A 13,061-nucleotide genomic window follows, 5' to 3' on the forward strand; every position below is an offset into this window, starting at 1 on the left:
TGCTCTTAGTGGCAGTAATCATGGTGATAATGAAGGTGATGATGGCTGATAATGAATCTAGATAATTAAGGTCCTCAAGTTAATTATTTGGAAATAAAATAACTAGGTTGTCTGGCAGCACTGCCCGGATCTGCCAGTAGTTCCTCCACCTTCACTTTCTTATTCTGCAAACCTGGCCTCTGTGTGTCTGCTTCTCCAGCTGTGCTTCTGCAGCAGTCCCCGAGGCAGGGCAGCCGGCGTCCTAAGCTCCTCCAAAACACCTCGGGAGCACAGCCAAGCTGTCGGGACCCTGGCTTCCCTGGGGCTCGTCAGGAAACAGCTACAGACAGGCAGAGCATACAAGTGGAAGGAAAAGTCCACCAAACATTCTGAAGCCAAACATCTTCTGGCTCAAGGGAAATTGAAGTCAATTTTACATTTTTTTTTATTCATTCGTGGAATTCAAAACCAGTCCTTGTTCTGACCCACTAGATGCAAAACACTGATTTCTATGCTTATCCTCCATTCCACACACGAGCAGTAGGAAGAAATACTGTTTCATCTCTGAACAAACTTCTTTGTTAGGTGAGCTTAGTTTAATCCCCAAATTGCAGGTGGCAAAATAAAACAGCATCGACAATAACTAATTCAGAATTTAAAGAGACAGTTTAATGGCTGAGGACATTACGGCTGAGTTTTTATCAAATATTCTCTGGATTGTTTTTGTTAAATAGTGAGCTGATATAAAGGACTTTCTATCGTGTGAACACACAGAGGATGATGATATAATAAGCCTCTGCGTACTCTTCATTGACGCTAAAAATATAAAGCAATCAGAATTTTTTAAGCCCTTCGGATGCTGCCCTAATAGCACCCTCTTCCCTATCCCAGACCCTATCCAGAGATAACCATCTTTCTGAATTTTCTGTTTATCACTCCCTTGCTTTTTCTTCATGAGTTGATCACATTTGAATCTTTAAACCATATACTGTTTACTTCTGAATGTTTGGAGACTATAAAGGGGAATCACGGCTTATGAATTATTCTGCAACTGACTTTTTTTCACCAAACGCTGTGTTTCTATAACCTGTCGATGCTGATGTGAGTAGTGGAACTCCTTTTCTCTGCTGTGTAGCCTATTAGTCGTCTACCATTTATCCATCCAGTCTATCGCTACTAGACATTTGCATCATTTCTAGTTCTTTTTGTGCCAACGATGCTGCTAGGTCCCTCTTGTCCATATCTCCTTGCATACTTGGTACAAATATTTCTTGGGATATGTGCCTAACTTGGGAATATTCGGTTCAAAAGTATGCACAGCTTCCACTCTATCGGGTAATGCCATTGCTTCCAAAGCTGCCGTCGATGTGACTGCATTGCTCTGCAACGTTGCTGGGGTTTTCAGATTCTCAATTTCATTAATCCAGAGGGAACTGTGCTTTCAATTCTCATTTCTCAGATTACTAATAAGACTTAGCCTATTTCTCTTGTTCTTTTCTGTGAAGTGCCTGTTCAAATATGTAGTCAATTTTTTCCTTTTTCTTTTTGATTCATAGAATCAATATTCATAGAATTCATTGAATTCATAGAATTCATTGAATTCTTTGTAAAAATTTATATGAACCCTTTGTTTATTGTGTGCAAGTAGCTTCTCCCAGTTTGATGCTTGTTTTCACTTTCTTTATGATTTCTTTTCATAAACATACGTTCTTGTTTTAATGTGTTCTAAGTGATTTTTTAAAAATATTTTGAAAAAAAAAAAAAATAAAAAAAAAAAAAATAAAAATATTTTGAAATCCCTTCCTACTCTTTGCAGTCTCTTTCATATTTTGTACATTTGTCTTTCACAATTAGGTCTTTAATCATCCAGAGTTGACTTTTGAGTTTTGTGACGTAGGCATCCAATTTTTTTTCCTCTATGGAGAACCAATTGACCCAGCACCTTTTATTAGATAGGATATCCTTCCCCAAGGATCTCAAGGCACACAGGTGTCATTTATTAGGCTTCCACATATGCATGGATATGTTTCTGGATCTCCATTTTGTTTCACTGGGCAACTTTGTCTACCTCACACAGGCACCACGCTTGAGCTCACGAACTTTATCATTGTGATAATCTTGATATCTAACAGGACAATTCACACGCCTGTTCTTTTGTCATCAAGAGTGTATTTGCTATCCTTAGATGGTTGTACTTCCATTTAAATCTTAGAATCAGCTTGTCAAGTCATACCTTCCCTGCTTGGAATTTTTATGGAATTTCTTGAAATTTTAATGGAATTTTATGAAATCTATTCATTAACTTGTGGAAAATTTGCATCCTTCTGTCATCAAATCTCTCTCTGAATATAATTAATCTCTACATTGATTTGTCTTCCCTAATATCTCTCAATGAACTTTTACAATTTCTCTAAAGAGAATTTGCATATAGTTTATTAAATTTATTCCTAAATATTTTTATTTTTAATGTTAAATTGTATCCTTTTATAGGCATATGGAAAGGGAAATGGTATATCAACTTTTGTTTCAACTATGCTAATTTTCTAGTTAATTTTAGCAATGTATCTATAGATTCTTTTATATGTTCTCCATAGTCATATCATTAGTGAATAATACATTTTGCTTCTTTTTTATCAGTAAATATACCATTTATTTATTTTTCTTGCCATATTATATCATGCCATATATTAAATAAAACAGATAATAGTGAACATCTTTACTTTGTTCCTGTTCATAAAGAGGATCCTTTAAACATTTCACTATTAAATATCAGGTTTACTATATGTGTTTCCTCTACATTATTCATCACATTAAGAATGTTCCCATCTATTTCTAATTCCATAAAGGTTTTCATCATTAATGGATGTTATTTTTCTCTTCATATGATGGTAACCCTTTAATATGTTTATCTAATCTGTAACATCAATAGATAGTCAAATGATGACCAACATTATTATATTCCTGGGATAATCCCAAATTGGTCATGATGTGTTTTCACTTTTATGTACTCCTAGATTTAGTGAGTCAACTTGTTTTTTAAATTTTTGCATTTATGTTTATGAATGAAATTGGCCCATAATTCCCCTTTTTATGTTGTCTGATATGCTTTCAGAATCAAAATTTGCTAACCTCATTAATAGGTTGGATAGCATTCTATCTTTTTCTATACTCCAGAATGATTTGTATAATATAGGTAGAACTCACCTATAAAACATCAGAGCCCGGTATTTCCATTATAAAGATATTTTAAGTTTATGAGTCTAATTTTTTTAATAATTTAGAACTGTTTAGATTTTCTAGTTATTTCTGAATCAGTTTCAGTAAATCATGTGTTTATAAGAATTTGTTGTATATTTGAATAAATCACCTATTTCAAAGTTCTCAACTCTTTTGCTTTTAAGTTGCTTTAAGTATCCTCTATTATCTTTCTAATCCATGCTGTATGTGTATTTATGGTTTTTTCTTAATATTTATCTGGCCTTTCTCTACTTTATTCTTAATCAATCTTGTCAGAGATTTGCCTATTCCATTAGTTTTTTCAAAAAATGAATTTTGAATTCATTGATCCTTGAATATAATTTATCTTCTATCTTTTATTATTTCCCTCTCACATTTTCTTTTAATATATTCTCTTCACCTTTTTATAACTCCCTAAGTTAGATGCCTAACATATTAATTTTCAGGCTCCTTTCTTATCTATACAAGCATCTAATATTGTACATGTCTAACTATGTATTGCTTTAGTCACATCCCATTAGTCACCCTATAGTGTTTTTATTATCATTCAGTCCTAAATAGGTCCTAATTTATCATGTCTTATTCTATGACCTATGAGTTCTTTGGAACTCAATTTTTATTTCCATATATACAGCCATTCTAGTTACTTTTTGTTACTTGTTTTTATACCATTATCACACTAGAGCCAAATGATATGGTCAATATAAAGATAATACTTCTCAAAGGTGCTATAGGTTATAAGGATACCCTAACTTATCTAAACGATTCACATAATTTTCTCTTTCCTTCTATATTTTTCACTAAGAACTTTCTATCAATTCTAACATGCTGGTAGATCAGGCAAAAAACAAATAAAAATTATAAATTAAGACATCACTGGGAAATTGTATAATCTGGTAAGTTAAAGGCAGGACTAAAAAAGAACTAACTCCTACTTCTGTTTCCATAATTTTGCTCTCATCCTTTGTCTATTATTCATAAAACAATCTTACAAGACTTCCTCAGGAGTCTTGTAGATTAATAAGTTTATAATAATATTAGGTTCATGGACAAAACTTCTCATATCCATGACTATATTAAATGTGACTGTCATTTGTTCTCAAATTCAAAGCACATTTCACCCAATGGTATGTATACTTTAAAAGACTGGAAAAAGAATAATAATTAGATTAATCAAAATGGACTGTATAAAAATACGCCTACTAATTCATGGGGAAAAAATTTTAAAAACATGAAATCTGGAACTTTAAGAAGAAGCACATCTCAAAAACGTGGAAGGCTTTGGACAAAAGGCAGAACAATGGCTACTTGAATCAGCGCCACTCCCAGCTCTGCCGTGTGAGGGAGCAGGCTCAGCGTTCCTGGAGCAGAAATGTCTAGGCACTCTGCTCAGCTGCACTCAGCCATCCACTGCCCCACAGATTCACCCCCAAAGGACCTCACAGAAGACTCTTTTCCTTGAAGTCTAGAAATGAGACTTCCTAGTGCCAGGAAAGCTTGAAGTTATTCTGGAAAGATTAGTAAATTTGTTAGTGGTAGAGTCCACTGGGGACTGATAGGGAAAAAATACCAGGAGCTTGTTGCCACCTAGGTTCTCTGACTTACTTGGTTTCACTTGGCCACTTAGCCTCCTTACACTGGCTACCTCACAACCTAAGCACACCGTAGCCATTTCTAGCCCACGCAAAAGGAACATATTTTGTGACCCTAACAAACGCAAGAGACTGAGCTGAGCCTACAAGGATGAATGTGGTCTGGCTCTAACTCTTAAGCAGCTCAGTATTCGTTAGGCCAAAATGGCATAAATACAAATATTCAATATGTTAAGTATCATGTGAGCATCTCCTCCAAGTAACTTCAGATTTACAGAATTCTTTAATTTTATTCATATCATCCCTACTTCTCTTTCCTACATGCCCCGGGCCCTCTCACCAATCCCACAGTTCCAGGACCACTGGCCGACCTATCTTCCTGCCCATTCTGTGCCCTAGCACTCTCGCTGCCTTTTGTTCCTCTGATAAGAGAGTCTCATTAAAGCCCACAGTGTTACTTGTTCCGAACACAAATGATGCTTAGATCTAAATTTTCATCTCCCCTGCCACTGCTTTTTTTTTCTACTCCTCTTTATTAAACACATGAAACACCGGGAGTTTCAGAATCCGCCTCTATCTCCAGACATAAACTTTTCTAAACAACCAGCCACACTAACATGAGTGAGTTCTCATGTACTTTCTAAAGTACAAATGTGATTATAGAACTTCAGTCCTTAAATTTCATGGTTCCTCTAACTTCAGAAGACACACAAGATCCTTTATCTGGCCCCTGTGTATCTCACCAGCTTGCTGCCTGCTGATCCAGATCCTAGAATCCAACCATACTCAACTACTCCTATTCTCTCACATCTTGCCTAGATACTCTTCTCTTTCTCAATTGTTTGCTCATCAGAAACTCACTTCAGTCTGTTATAGGACCCTTTATCCTTGCCACTGAAATCAAGTTATGGCCTTCAGCTGGGCACACCTACACCACCTTCATGCTTATAAAGCATAGCCCTGGGTTGGTTTACTACCGCTAATCTGCCGAATTTATTTATTTATTAAGATTTTATTTATTTATTCATGAGAGACACACAGAGAGGCAGAGACACAGGCAGAGGGAGAAGCAGGCTCCATGCAGGGAGCCCACTGTGGGACTTGATCCCAGGCCTCCAGGATCAGGCCCTGGACTAAAGGCGGCGCTAAACCACCAAGCCACCCATAATTCGGCTGCCCATAATCTGCTGAATTTAAATAGGGAAGACTAAGGAGGAAGATCTACACACTTCACTCCTTCACCCGAGCTCAGGACGCTATGCTTGTGAGGCACCATCAGCCTCTCCCTTCTTAGCCGGAGCAGCAAAAGTCCCTTCTTGGAAACCCTGAAGAGTAAGGACATAAGAATCCCAGGTTTAACACTTTCTACCATTTCCCCAGTGATCCAAGCCAAGTACTTGGGCATAAATCTAAACTACATCCTTCTGACCTCATCATCCTCTACGTTCTATCAATCACCAAACCCTAAAGTTTTATCTCCACATATTTCTCCATACATCCTTTTCTCTCCAACTATCCTACCTCAATCCTACATCCAGGCCTCATCATCCTCTGCCAACACTACAGTAACAATTTCCTAACTCTTTCTGATTTGTCTCGTCCCGTTTCTAACCTAATCTCCACGCTGCAGCCCGAGTGATCATTCTGCAACTCGGTTCTGATTGTGTCACTCTCTGACAGCCTCCTGTTAACCTCAGGATAAAGGCCAAGCCCTTAACAATGACTTACAGAACCTTTCATGACCTACTTCCTTTCCAGAGTCATCTGCCCCCCTCCCCCTGCCCCACACTCAATCCAGTGATATTGAAATGTCTGTAGTTTCTGACGGTCATCATACTGTTGCAAATCTTCATCCCTTCTTTCACGTGAGTCCTTCTGTCTGAAGGACACTTGAGTCCCCATCTCATCGCTGCTTCCACCTTGAAGACTCTGCTCCGGGCATTACCTCCGGAAAGCCTTCCCTAACCTCAATGCCCCATTGCTTCCTGTCCTGCTCTCAGGCTGGGAGGTCACTTCTCTTTTGTACTCACTCTGTGAGTCACTCCGTCATTGAATTCCCTACCCCATGTCGATATTTATTTTTATGTCCGTCTTGGGCACAGGCCCTATCCCCAGGAATCAGAGGTTACCAGCACTCAAGGTAAGTTCGTAGACTTAACCTGAGCTCTTTGTTCTTACCAATCATCCACTCCTTAATTTATCCGTGAACTCAATCCTAATAATTTATTGATGAATTTCATGGGTATGTCCCACCCCACTCATCCACTCTTTTTGCTGAGTAATATCCTGATTTCCTAGATGCCTTCGGCCTGTGTGGAAACCAATCATTTTCCTTCTTCTCTAAAAATTCCAGAGCATGCGAAGAACGTTTGTTAACTACTTCCAAATTGTGATTTGTTTTTAAATTCCTCATTTGAATCGTTTTTATATGCTTCTTGTCCTGGTGACATAACTGACTGATTACACTGCATCTTTCATGAGTGTAGACCGACATAAATGATGTGGAGCGACAGCCTAATCCTCCGGAACTGTGAGACTACTGCTCTCTCTTTGCTGGCTTCCATCTGCAGGAAATGCAAATCTCAGAGGCAGCCGTCAGAATTAAATACACTTTGATAAATAATAGCCTAGTAACATCACATTACTTTTTACAACAGCTCTTTGAAGTCAGTCGGAGACCGAGCCCGGCTCTTCCTGCCTACTACTGGCTTTAGCAGCTAAGGGGCACAGCTTTTTTGCTTTTTTTGTTTTTTTAATTCAAGTTAATAAAGAGTCAAGCCTAAAGAGCTTTGCTATAAATCTTACATTTTCCAAAGGAAATCTCAGGAAACGAATGGAAAAACTTAGAGGGTGGGTAGTGGCCTCTCTACAGAAGTTAAAAGCAGAGCAGAGCCCCCCTGTCTGGAGAACCTGGGCTCGGGAACAAGAGAATAGTGAAAGATAGGGACTCGGGCTTCTGGCATTGAGGATAGCGAGCAGCAGGGAGGCAGGGCCGGGAGGAGCTAGAAAGGACGCGGCCACAGAAGCACGGCTCCTAGGCTCCTGCTTAGCTCCAGGAGGCCGTCCCGTCCCGGAGCACACGGCTCAACAGAGGCCCTGGATATACACACGATTGTACAAACAGCAGGCTCTTCTTCCCTCCCCTGCAAAGTCCCATTCTGGATTCTACTCTGGTTCCTTTTTCAAGCAACAAGAATGACTAGTGATAGAAATTTTAAAGGCAAATCTCAAGTAATTCCTGTGTATTTGGGCTTCTTGCCTAAAGCTAAAAAACGGAGTAGAAGAGTTTCTTCCTCCATTTTCAGCTTCTATTTGTCTTTCTCTCAGTTCCCAGGCCCCGAAGGCCAGCGACTCCCCTGCTCCTGGACCCCTACAACCCAAAGCTCCCTTCTCAAAATAGAAACCGCAGGAGGTTGTGAGCTGCTCCCTCCCTGGTCATCTGCTTTCCCAAATCCCACACTTCTCAAGTGTCTCCCCAAGCATCCAGGCCCCCCCAGCAAGCTCTTCTTTTCTGTCCTCTCCTCCAGATCTTCTTTCAAATCCAGTCTTCCACTCATAAGCTTTCTACATTATTCATTTCCATGCCATTCTGTCCTTTAGAAATTCTTTGGAAAATTGTAGCAATTTTAGAATATTTTGACACTCCTGTCATGGAGCTGTAGCTCCCTACCTCATTTTCTTTCTTTCTTTTATTTTTATTTATTTATAAATTTATTTTTTATTAGTGTTCAATTTGCCAACATATAGAATAACACCCAGTGCTCATCCCATCCAGTCCCCCCCTCAGTGCCCGTCACCCAGTCACCCCCACCCCCCACCATCCTTCCCTTCCCCCACCCCTAGTTCGTTTCCCAGAGTTAGGAGTCTCTCATGTTCTGTCTCCCTTTCTGATATTTCCCACTCATTTTTTCTCCTTTCCCCTTTATTCCCTTTCATCATTTTTTATATTCCCCAAATGAATGAGACCGTATAATGTTTGTCCTTCTCCGATTAACTTATTCCTACCCCATTTTCTAACGGGAACATTTGTTTAACACTTCATGTCAGTCATTCTGGATAATTTACTTATGTCATCTTGTTTAACCATTACAGTGCAGTTAAACATTATTCCTACTGGGCAGGAAACTGAGAATCGGAAAGGCTGAGGAATTTGCATTGATCACAAGGTATTAAGCAGGGAACTCAGGAGTCATTTTGGTCAAGTCTCATGTTCTTTCTTACTTTATGTTTCTGCTCTAAAATAAAATAAAAAAATATTAATCAAATTATCCAAAGTTATGGAGTCTGGCCCTGACTGACATTTTTTGAAATTCACTCAAGTGTTTACACCTATAAGGAAAAAGGCTGTGTCACCCGCCCACATTTTCACATTGCTTATAACCCTCAAGCCAGCAGAGCCCTAAGCAACCCTGAGCATGAGAAAAATGTCAACCAAAATAACCTCTGTCTACTGCTACTGAAGGGAAATCAGGTATTAAGTTGATGGATTTCTGATGTCTAGCGCCATTTATATGAACTAATGCTCCATTAGGTATTCAGAGAGTATAAAAAGATCAATGATGACCAGCTGGAGGTTAAATGGCAAATCCAAAGCAATATTTTAAGGGTTGAAGGGAGTGCTTTCTTTCCTCAGATTTAAGAGAAGGAAAAGTATTTCCAATTAGACACGGGCCCCAAGCAAAGCAGGGCGGCTTGTCTCTGCTCAGAGGTGGTGCGTTGCGTGTGTTGGGGGGCAGCTGTCAGTCGCGGGCTGGGATCTGACCGCACCGGGGTCGGTTGAGGGCTCGTCTAGGCACCTCTGTCTGAGGAAGGCTCGGGCAGAGACTTGCCGCTCTTTCGGGAGGTGCTGATTTACTGTGAACTTCATGTAAGACTGTATTATTTTCAACCTCAGAAATATTTACCAAAAAATCAGGGACCACGACCTCCTGGACAAAAGGAAAACCGTCACAGCACTGAAGGCAGGAGAGGACCGGGCCATTCTCCTGGGACTGGCCATGATGGTCTGCTCCATCATGATGTACTTTCTGCTGGGAATCACTCTCCTGCGCTCGTACATGCAGAGGTAATGCCTTTGGGTGGTTGGGACGCGGCCCCTGGTCTTCTCCTTCCTCTCCCGTAGCTTATCGGCCCTAAGGTCCTCTTCCTCCACCTTCTTTCCCAATAAGGACTTTGTTTTTTTTTTTTTTTTTTTAATATTTATTTATTTATTTATTTATTTATTTATTTATTTATTTATGATAGTCACAGAGAGAGAGAGAGAGAGAGAGGCAGAGACACAGGCAGAGGGAGAAGCAGGCTCCATGCACCGGGAGCCCGATGTGGGATTCGATCCCGGGTCTCCAGGATCATGGCCTGGGCCAAAGGCAGGAGCCAAACCGCTGCACCACCCAGGGATCCCCCAATAAGGACTTTGAACGGTGCCTGGCACATAATATTTTTAATAATGTCATTGAATACTAATGATGAAAGTAGTTCTGCATATATGCTGCCTACTGTGCGCAGGGACCTTCCATACGTGACTTGCTCAATGCTCACGGAGATACTTCAGAAGAGAAGTAGGAGATGAGTATACTCATTATAAAAATGGCAACACTGAGGCTCAAGGTAGTGATGATTTGCCTAATATCACACACCTGTAGCATATGGTGGAGATAAGATTCAAACCCACACCCCACTCATTCACCCCACTCCTTCCCCACTCAAGTCCCTCTTCTTGTCCCTTGTCACCGCTGTTGTCCAGCATCGTTCCTTTCCTGCCCACGGCCCTCTTCATCACCCCACATATTGGTGGTTCTCTACTGCACGTTTACAGTTCCTGAGAATCGTTAAAAAATACTGATGCCCGGGGCCCCCCACCATTGACCCCCAGAAGGTCGGGTTTGAGGGTCTGCAGTGGGACCCGGTTGCCAGCATCTTTCAAAGTCCCCGCCCCCGGGGACCTGAGTGTGTTATCAAGACCGGGAAACACTGCTGTGCATCAGCTTTCAACCACGGCAGAGTCTGAGCCCTTTCCATTTTGCTATTTGCCCTAAGATCACCAAATAGGGAGGCAGTTAAATACCAGAACCGTGACGGTATCGCCCCCGAGCTGACCGCGCCCGGAGCCGGACTCCGAGCAGGGGGGCCCGACCCGGCCTCACTAGCGGGAACGTGGCCCGGTGGCTCGGCTTAGGGAACGAGGCCCTTTCAAATGAGAAGTTGAGACTCCGGTCTGAAAGAGAATCGAACCATTGTGTGGCGTTCATTTCTCCACCTAAACTAATACTTTCATTTTAGAAGCAAAATCCAGCAGAAATACAGTAATTTGCTAGAACCAAGGCCCCAGCTTTCCCATCTGTGGCCGCTGGCTCGGTGGGCTGGGCCGTGGGCCGCGCTCCTCGGCGACCAAGCGCTGGTGCCTCGGGCCTGCGTGCTCACCGGCTCCGAAGCCGCGTGCAGATGCTCACGTCTGCTCAGAACCATCTAGGACTTGTCCCCTCTGTGTAAGCGACACCCGACCATCCGGGCCCCGGAGAACACTTTGCCACCCCAGAGGGTTGGGGCCGGCATCCTCCGCGGGTGCAGCTGGGCCGCAGAGGGAGGCCGACCCGATGCCGCAGGAGGGCACGTCGGTAGCACAGAGAACACGGTGATGGGCTTGACCCGCAAGTGACACTTTGTCGCGCGTGCATCTCTTTGTAATCATTACTTGATTACTTGATCAAGATTATCCTTGATCATAAAATTACAAGTATCTTGGAACGAAAAACCGGCCAGTGGGCCGCTGGGGGTCGGTTGGGTCTTTTTCAGTCTTTCCAGTCGAGGTCCCAAGGGTCGAGGTCCCGGGGGTTGAGGTCCTGGGGCCCTGGCGCAGGCCATCGGGTGCGGGGCAGGGGGGCCAGTGGCCGAGGAGCCCGCCCAAGCTGCAGGGTGGTCAGCGCGGCTGTCCCCACCGGCCCGGCCCTGGCCTTTCCCGAGCTCTGACCCTCACCTTTTAAGAAAATTAACGCCCGACTTGCAAAGTCGAGGAGTGTCTATGGTGCAGCGACAGGGAGGACAGGCGTTCGGGCCACCGCTTTCGGCCCAGGGAAGGGCGACGGCCCCTCACTGCCCCGTGGGAGGCGTGGGGAAGCGAGTCACCACCTGCACCTGTCAGGGCCCCTCGGCTCTGGCCCCCGGCCCCCCGGCCGTCAGCGGCCTGGACAGGTGTAGGAGGCCTGGATGGGTGTAGGAGGCCCAGATAGGTGTGGGAGGCCTGACGGGCGTGGGGAGACCCAGACGGGCGTGGGAAGGCCGGGACGGGTGGGGGAGGCCTGGATGGGTGTAGGGAGCTGCAGCAGAGCGAAGGGCAGCTTGTAAGGTCGCAGGTGACTTAGCATAGCAGCCCCTGGTAGCAGGTGCAGCTCAGACCTCTGCGTGGCCCCAGGCCCATGGCCCACCTGCCGGGGTCGCCGCTATCCACCCCAAGCTGCCCCGCCCAAAGCTGCTGTACCCGAAGGCACAACCTGGGACACATGGGTCGCTTGGCCGGTCGGGGAGCGTGGGGGGGGGGGGGCGGCCTCAGACCCGCGTGTCTCGTCTCCGCAGCGTGTGGACCTGAGGAGTCGCAGTGCACCCTGCTCAACGCCACCATCACCGACACGTTCAACTGCTCCTTCAGCTGCGGGCCCGACTGCTGGAAGCTCTCGCAGTACCCCTGCCTGCAGGTGCACGTCAACCTCACGTCATCGGGTGAAAGGCTCCTTCTCTACCACACGGAGGAGACCATGAAGGTCAACCAGAAGGTAGGCTGCCCAGGCGCACCTGCGCCCACCCCCACCCCCCCACCAGCACACCTGCGCCCGACCCGCCCCACCCGCGTGGGCTGCTGGCCTCGCCCCAGGGAGGCCTCACTCTGTGCACATGTCGCATGTCCTAGGCAGGTCGTCCCCCGGGGTGTGGGGCGGGCTGGCCCTGCACCTCCATCCAGAAGCGTAAACACCTGTGGTGCAGACCCAGAGGCTTCCAAGCCAGTGAGCAGCTTGTGCAGGTCATACAAGCCCCCAGGTATGCGTCGTACACCTGAGAGCACCGGGCTGAGGCTTTTGGACACCTCCCTGCTTCCTCATCACCGTGTCTCAGCGCCGGGGCCGCGGGGCCCTGACCTCTGGGCTTCAGCTTCCTCGTCTCCAAGGTGCTTCGAGGTCCCTGCGCGCTGAGGCGCGTGGGCAGGTGCAGAGCAGAGCATGGTGCTGGCCCGGGCGGCCGCAGGCCTGGTCCGCCGCGCGCGCC

At 44.5% G+C, this 13,061-nt stretch overlaps 1 protein-coding gene and 1 long non-coding RNA gene across 3 annotated transcripts in view; one reads left to right on the forward strand and one right to left on the reverse strand.

Moving 5' to 3' along the window:
- The window catches only part of KCNMB2 (potassium calcium-activated channel subfamily M regulatory beta subunit 2), a 198,116-nt gene that overhangs the window by 172,508 nt on the left and 12,547 nt on the right, over window positions 1-13,061 (forward strand). The window contains 3 exon segments of the mRNA XM_025425654.3: window positions 9,703-9,873; window positions 12,378-12,387; window positions 12,389-12,574. Of these exon segments, the coding sequence (XP_025281439.1) occupies window positions 9,703-9,873; window positions 12,378-12,387; window positions 12,389-12,574 (367 nt within the window).
- The window catches only part of LOC112646000 (uncharacterized), a 101,729-nt gene that overhangs the window by 45,473 nt on the left and 43,195 nt on the right, over window positions 1-13,061 (reverse strand). The window lies entirely within an intron of this gene.

The sequence above is a fragment of the Canis lupus genome, chromosome 34 (assembly GCF_003254725.2).
Source record: "Canis lupus dingo isolate Sandy chromosome 34, ASM325472v2, whole genome shotgun sequence".
Taxonomy (NCBI): Eukaryota; Metazoa; Chordata; class Mammalia; order Carnivora; family Canidae; genus Canis; species Canis lupus.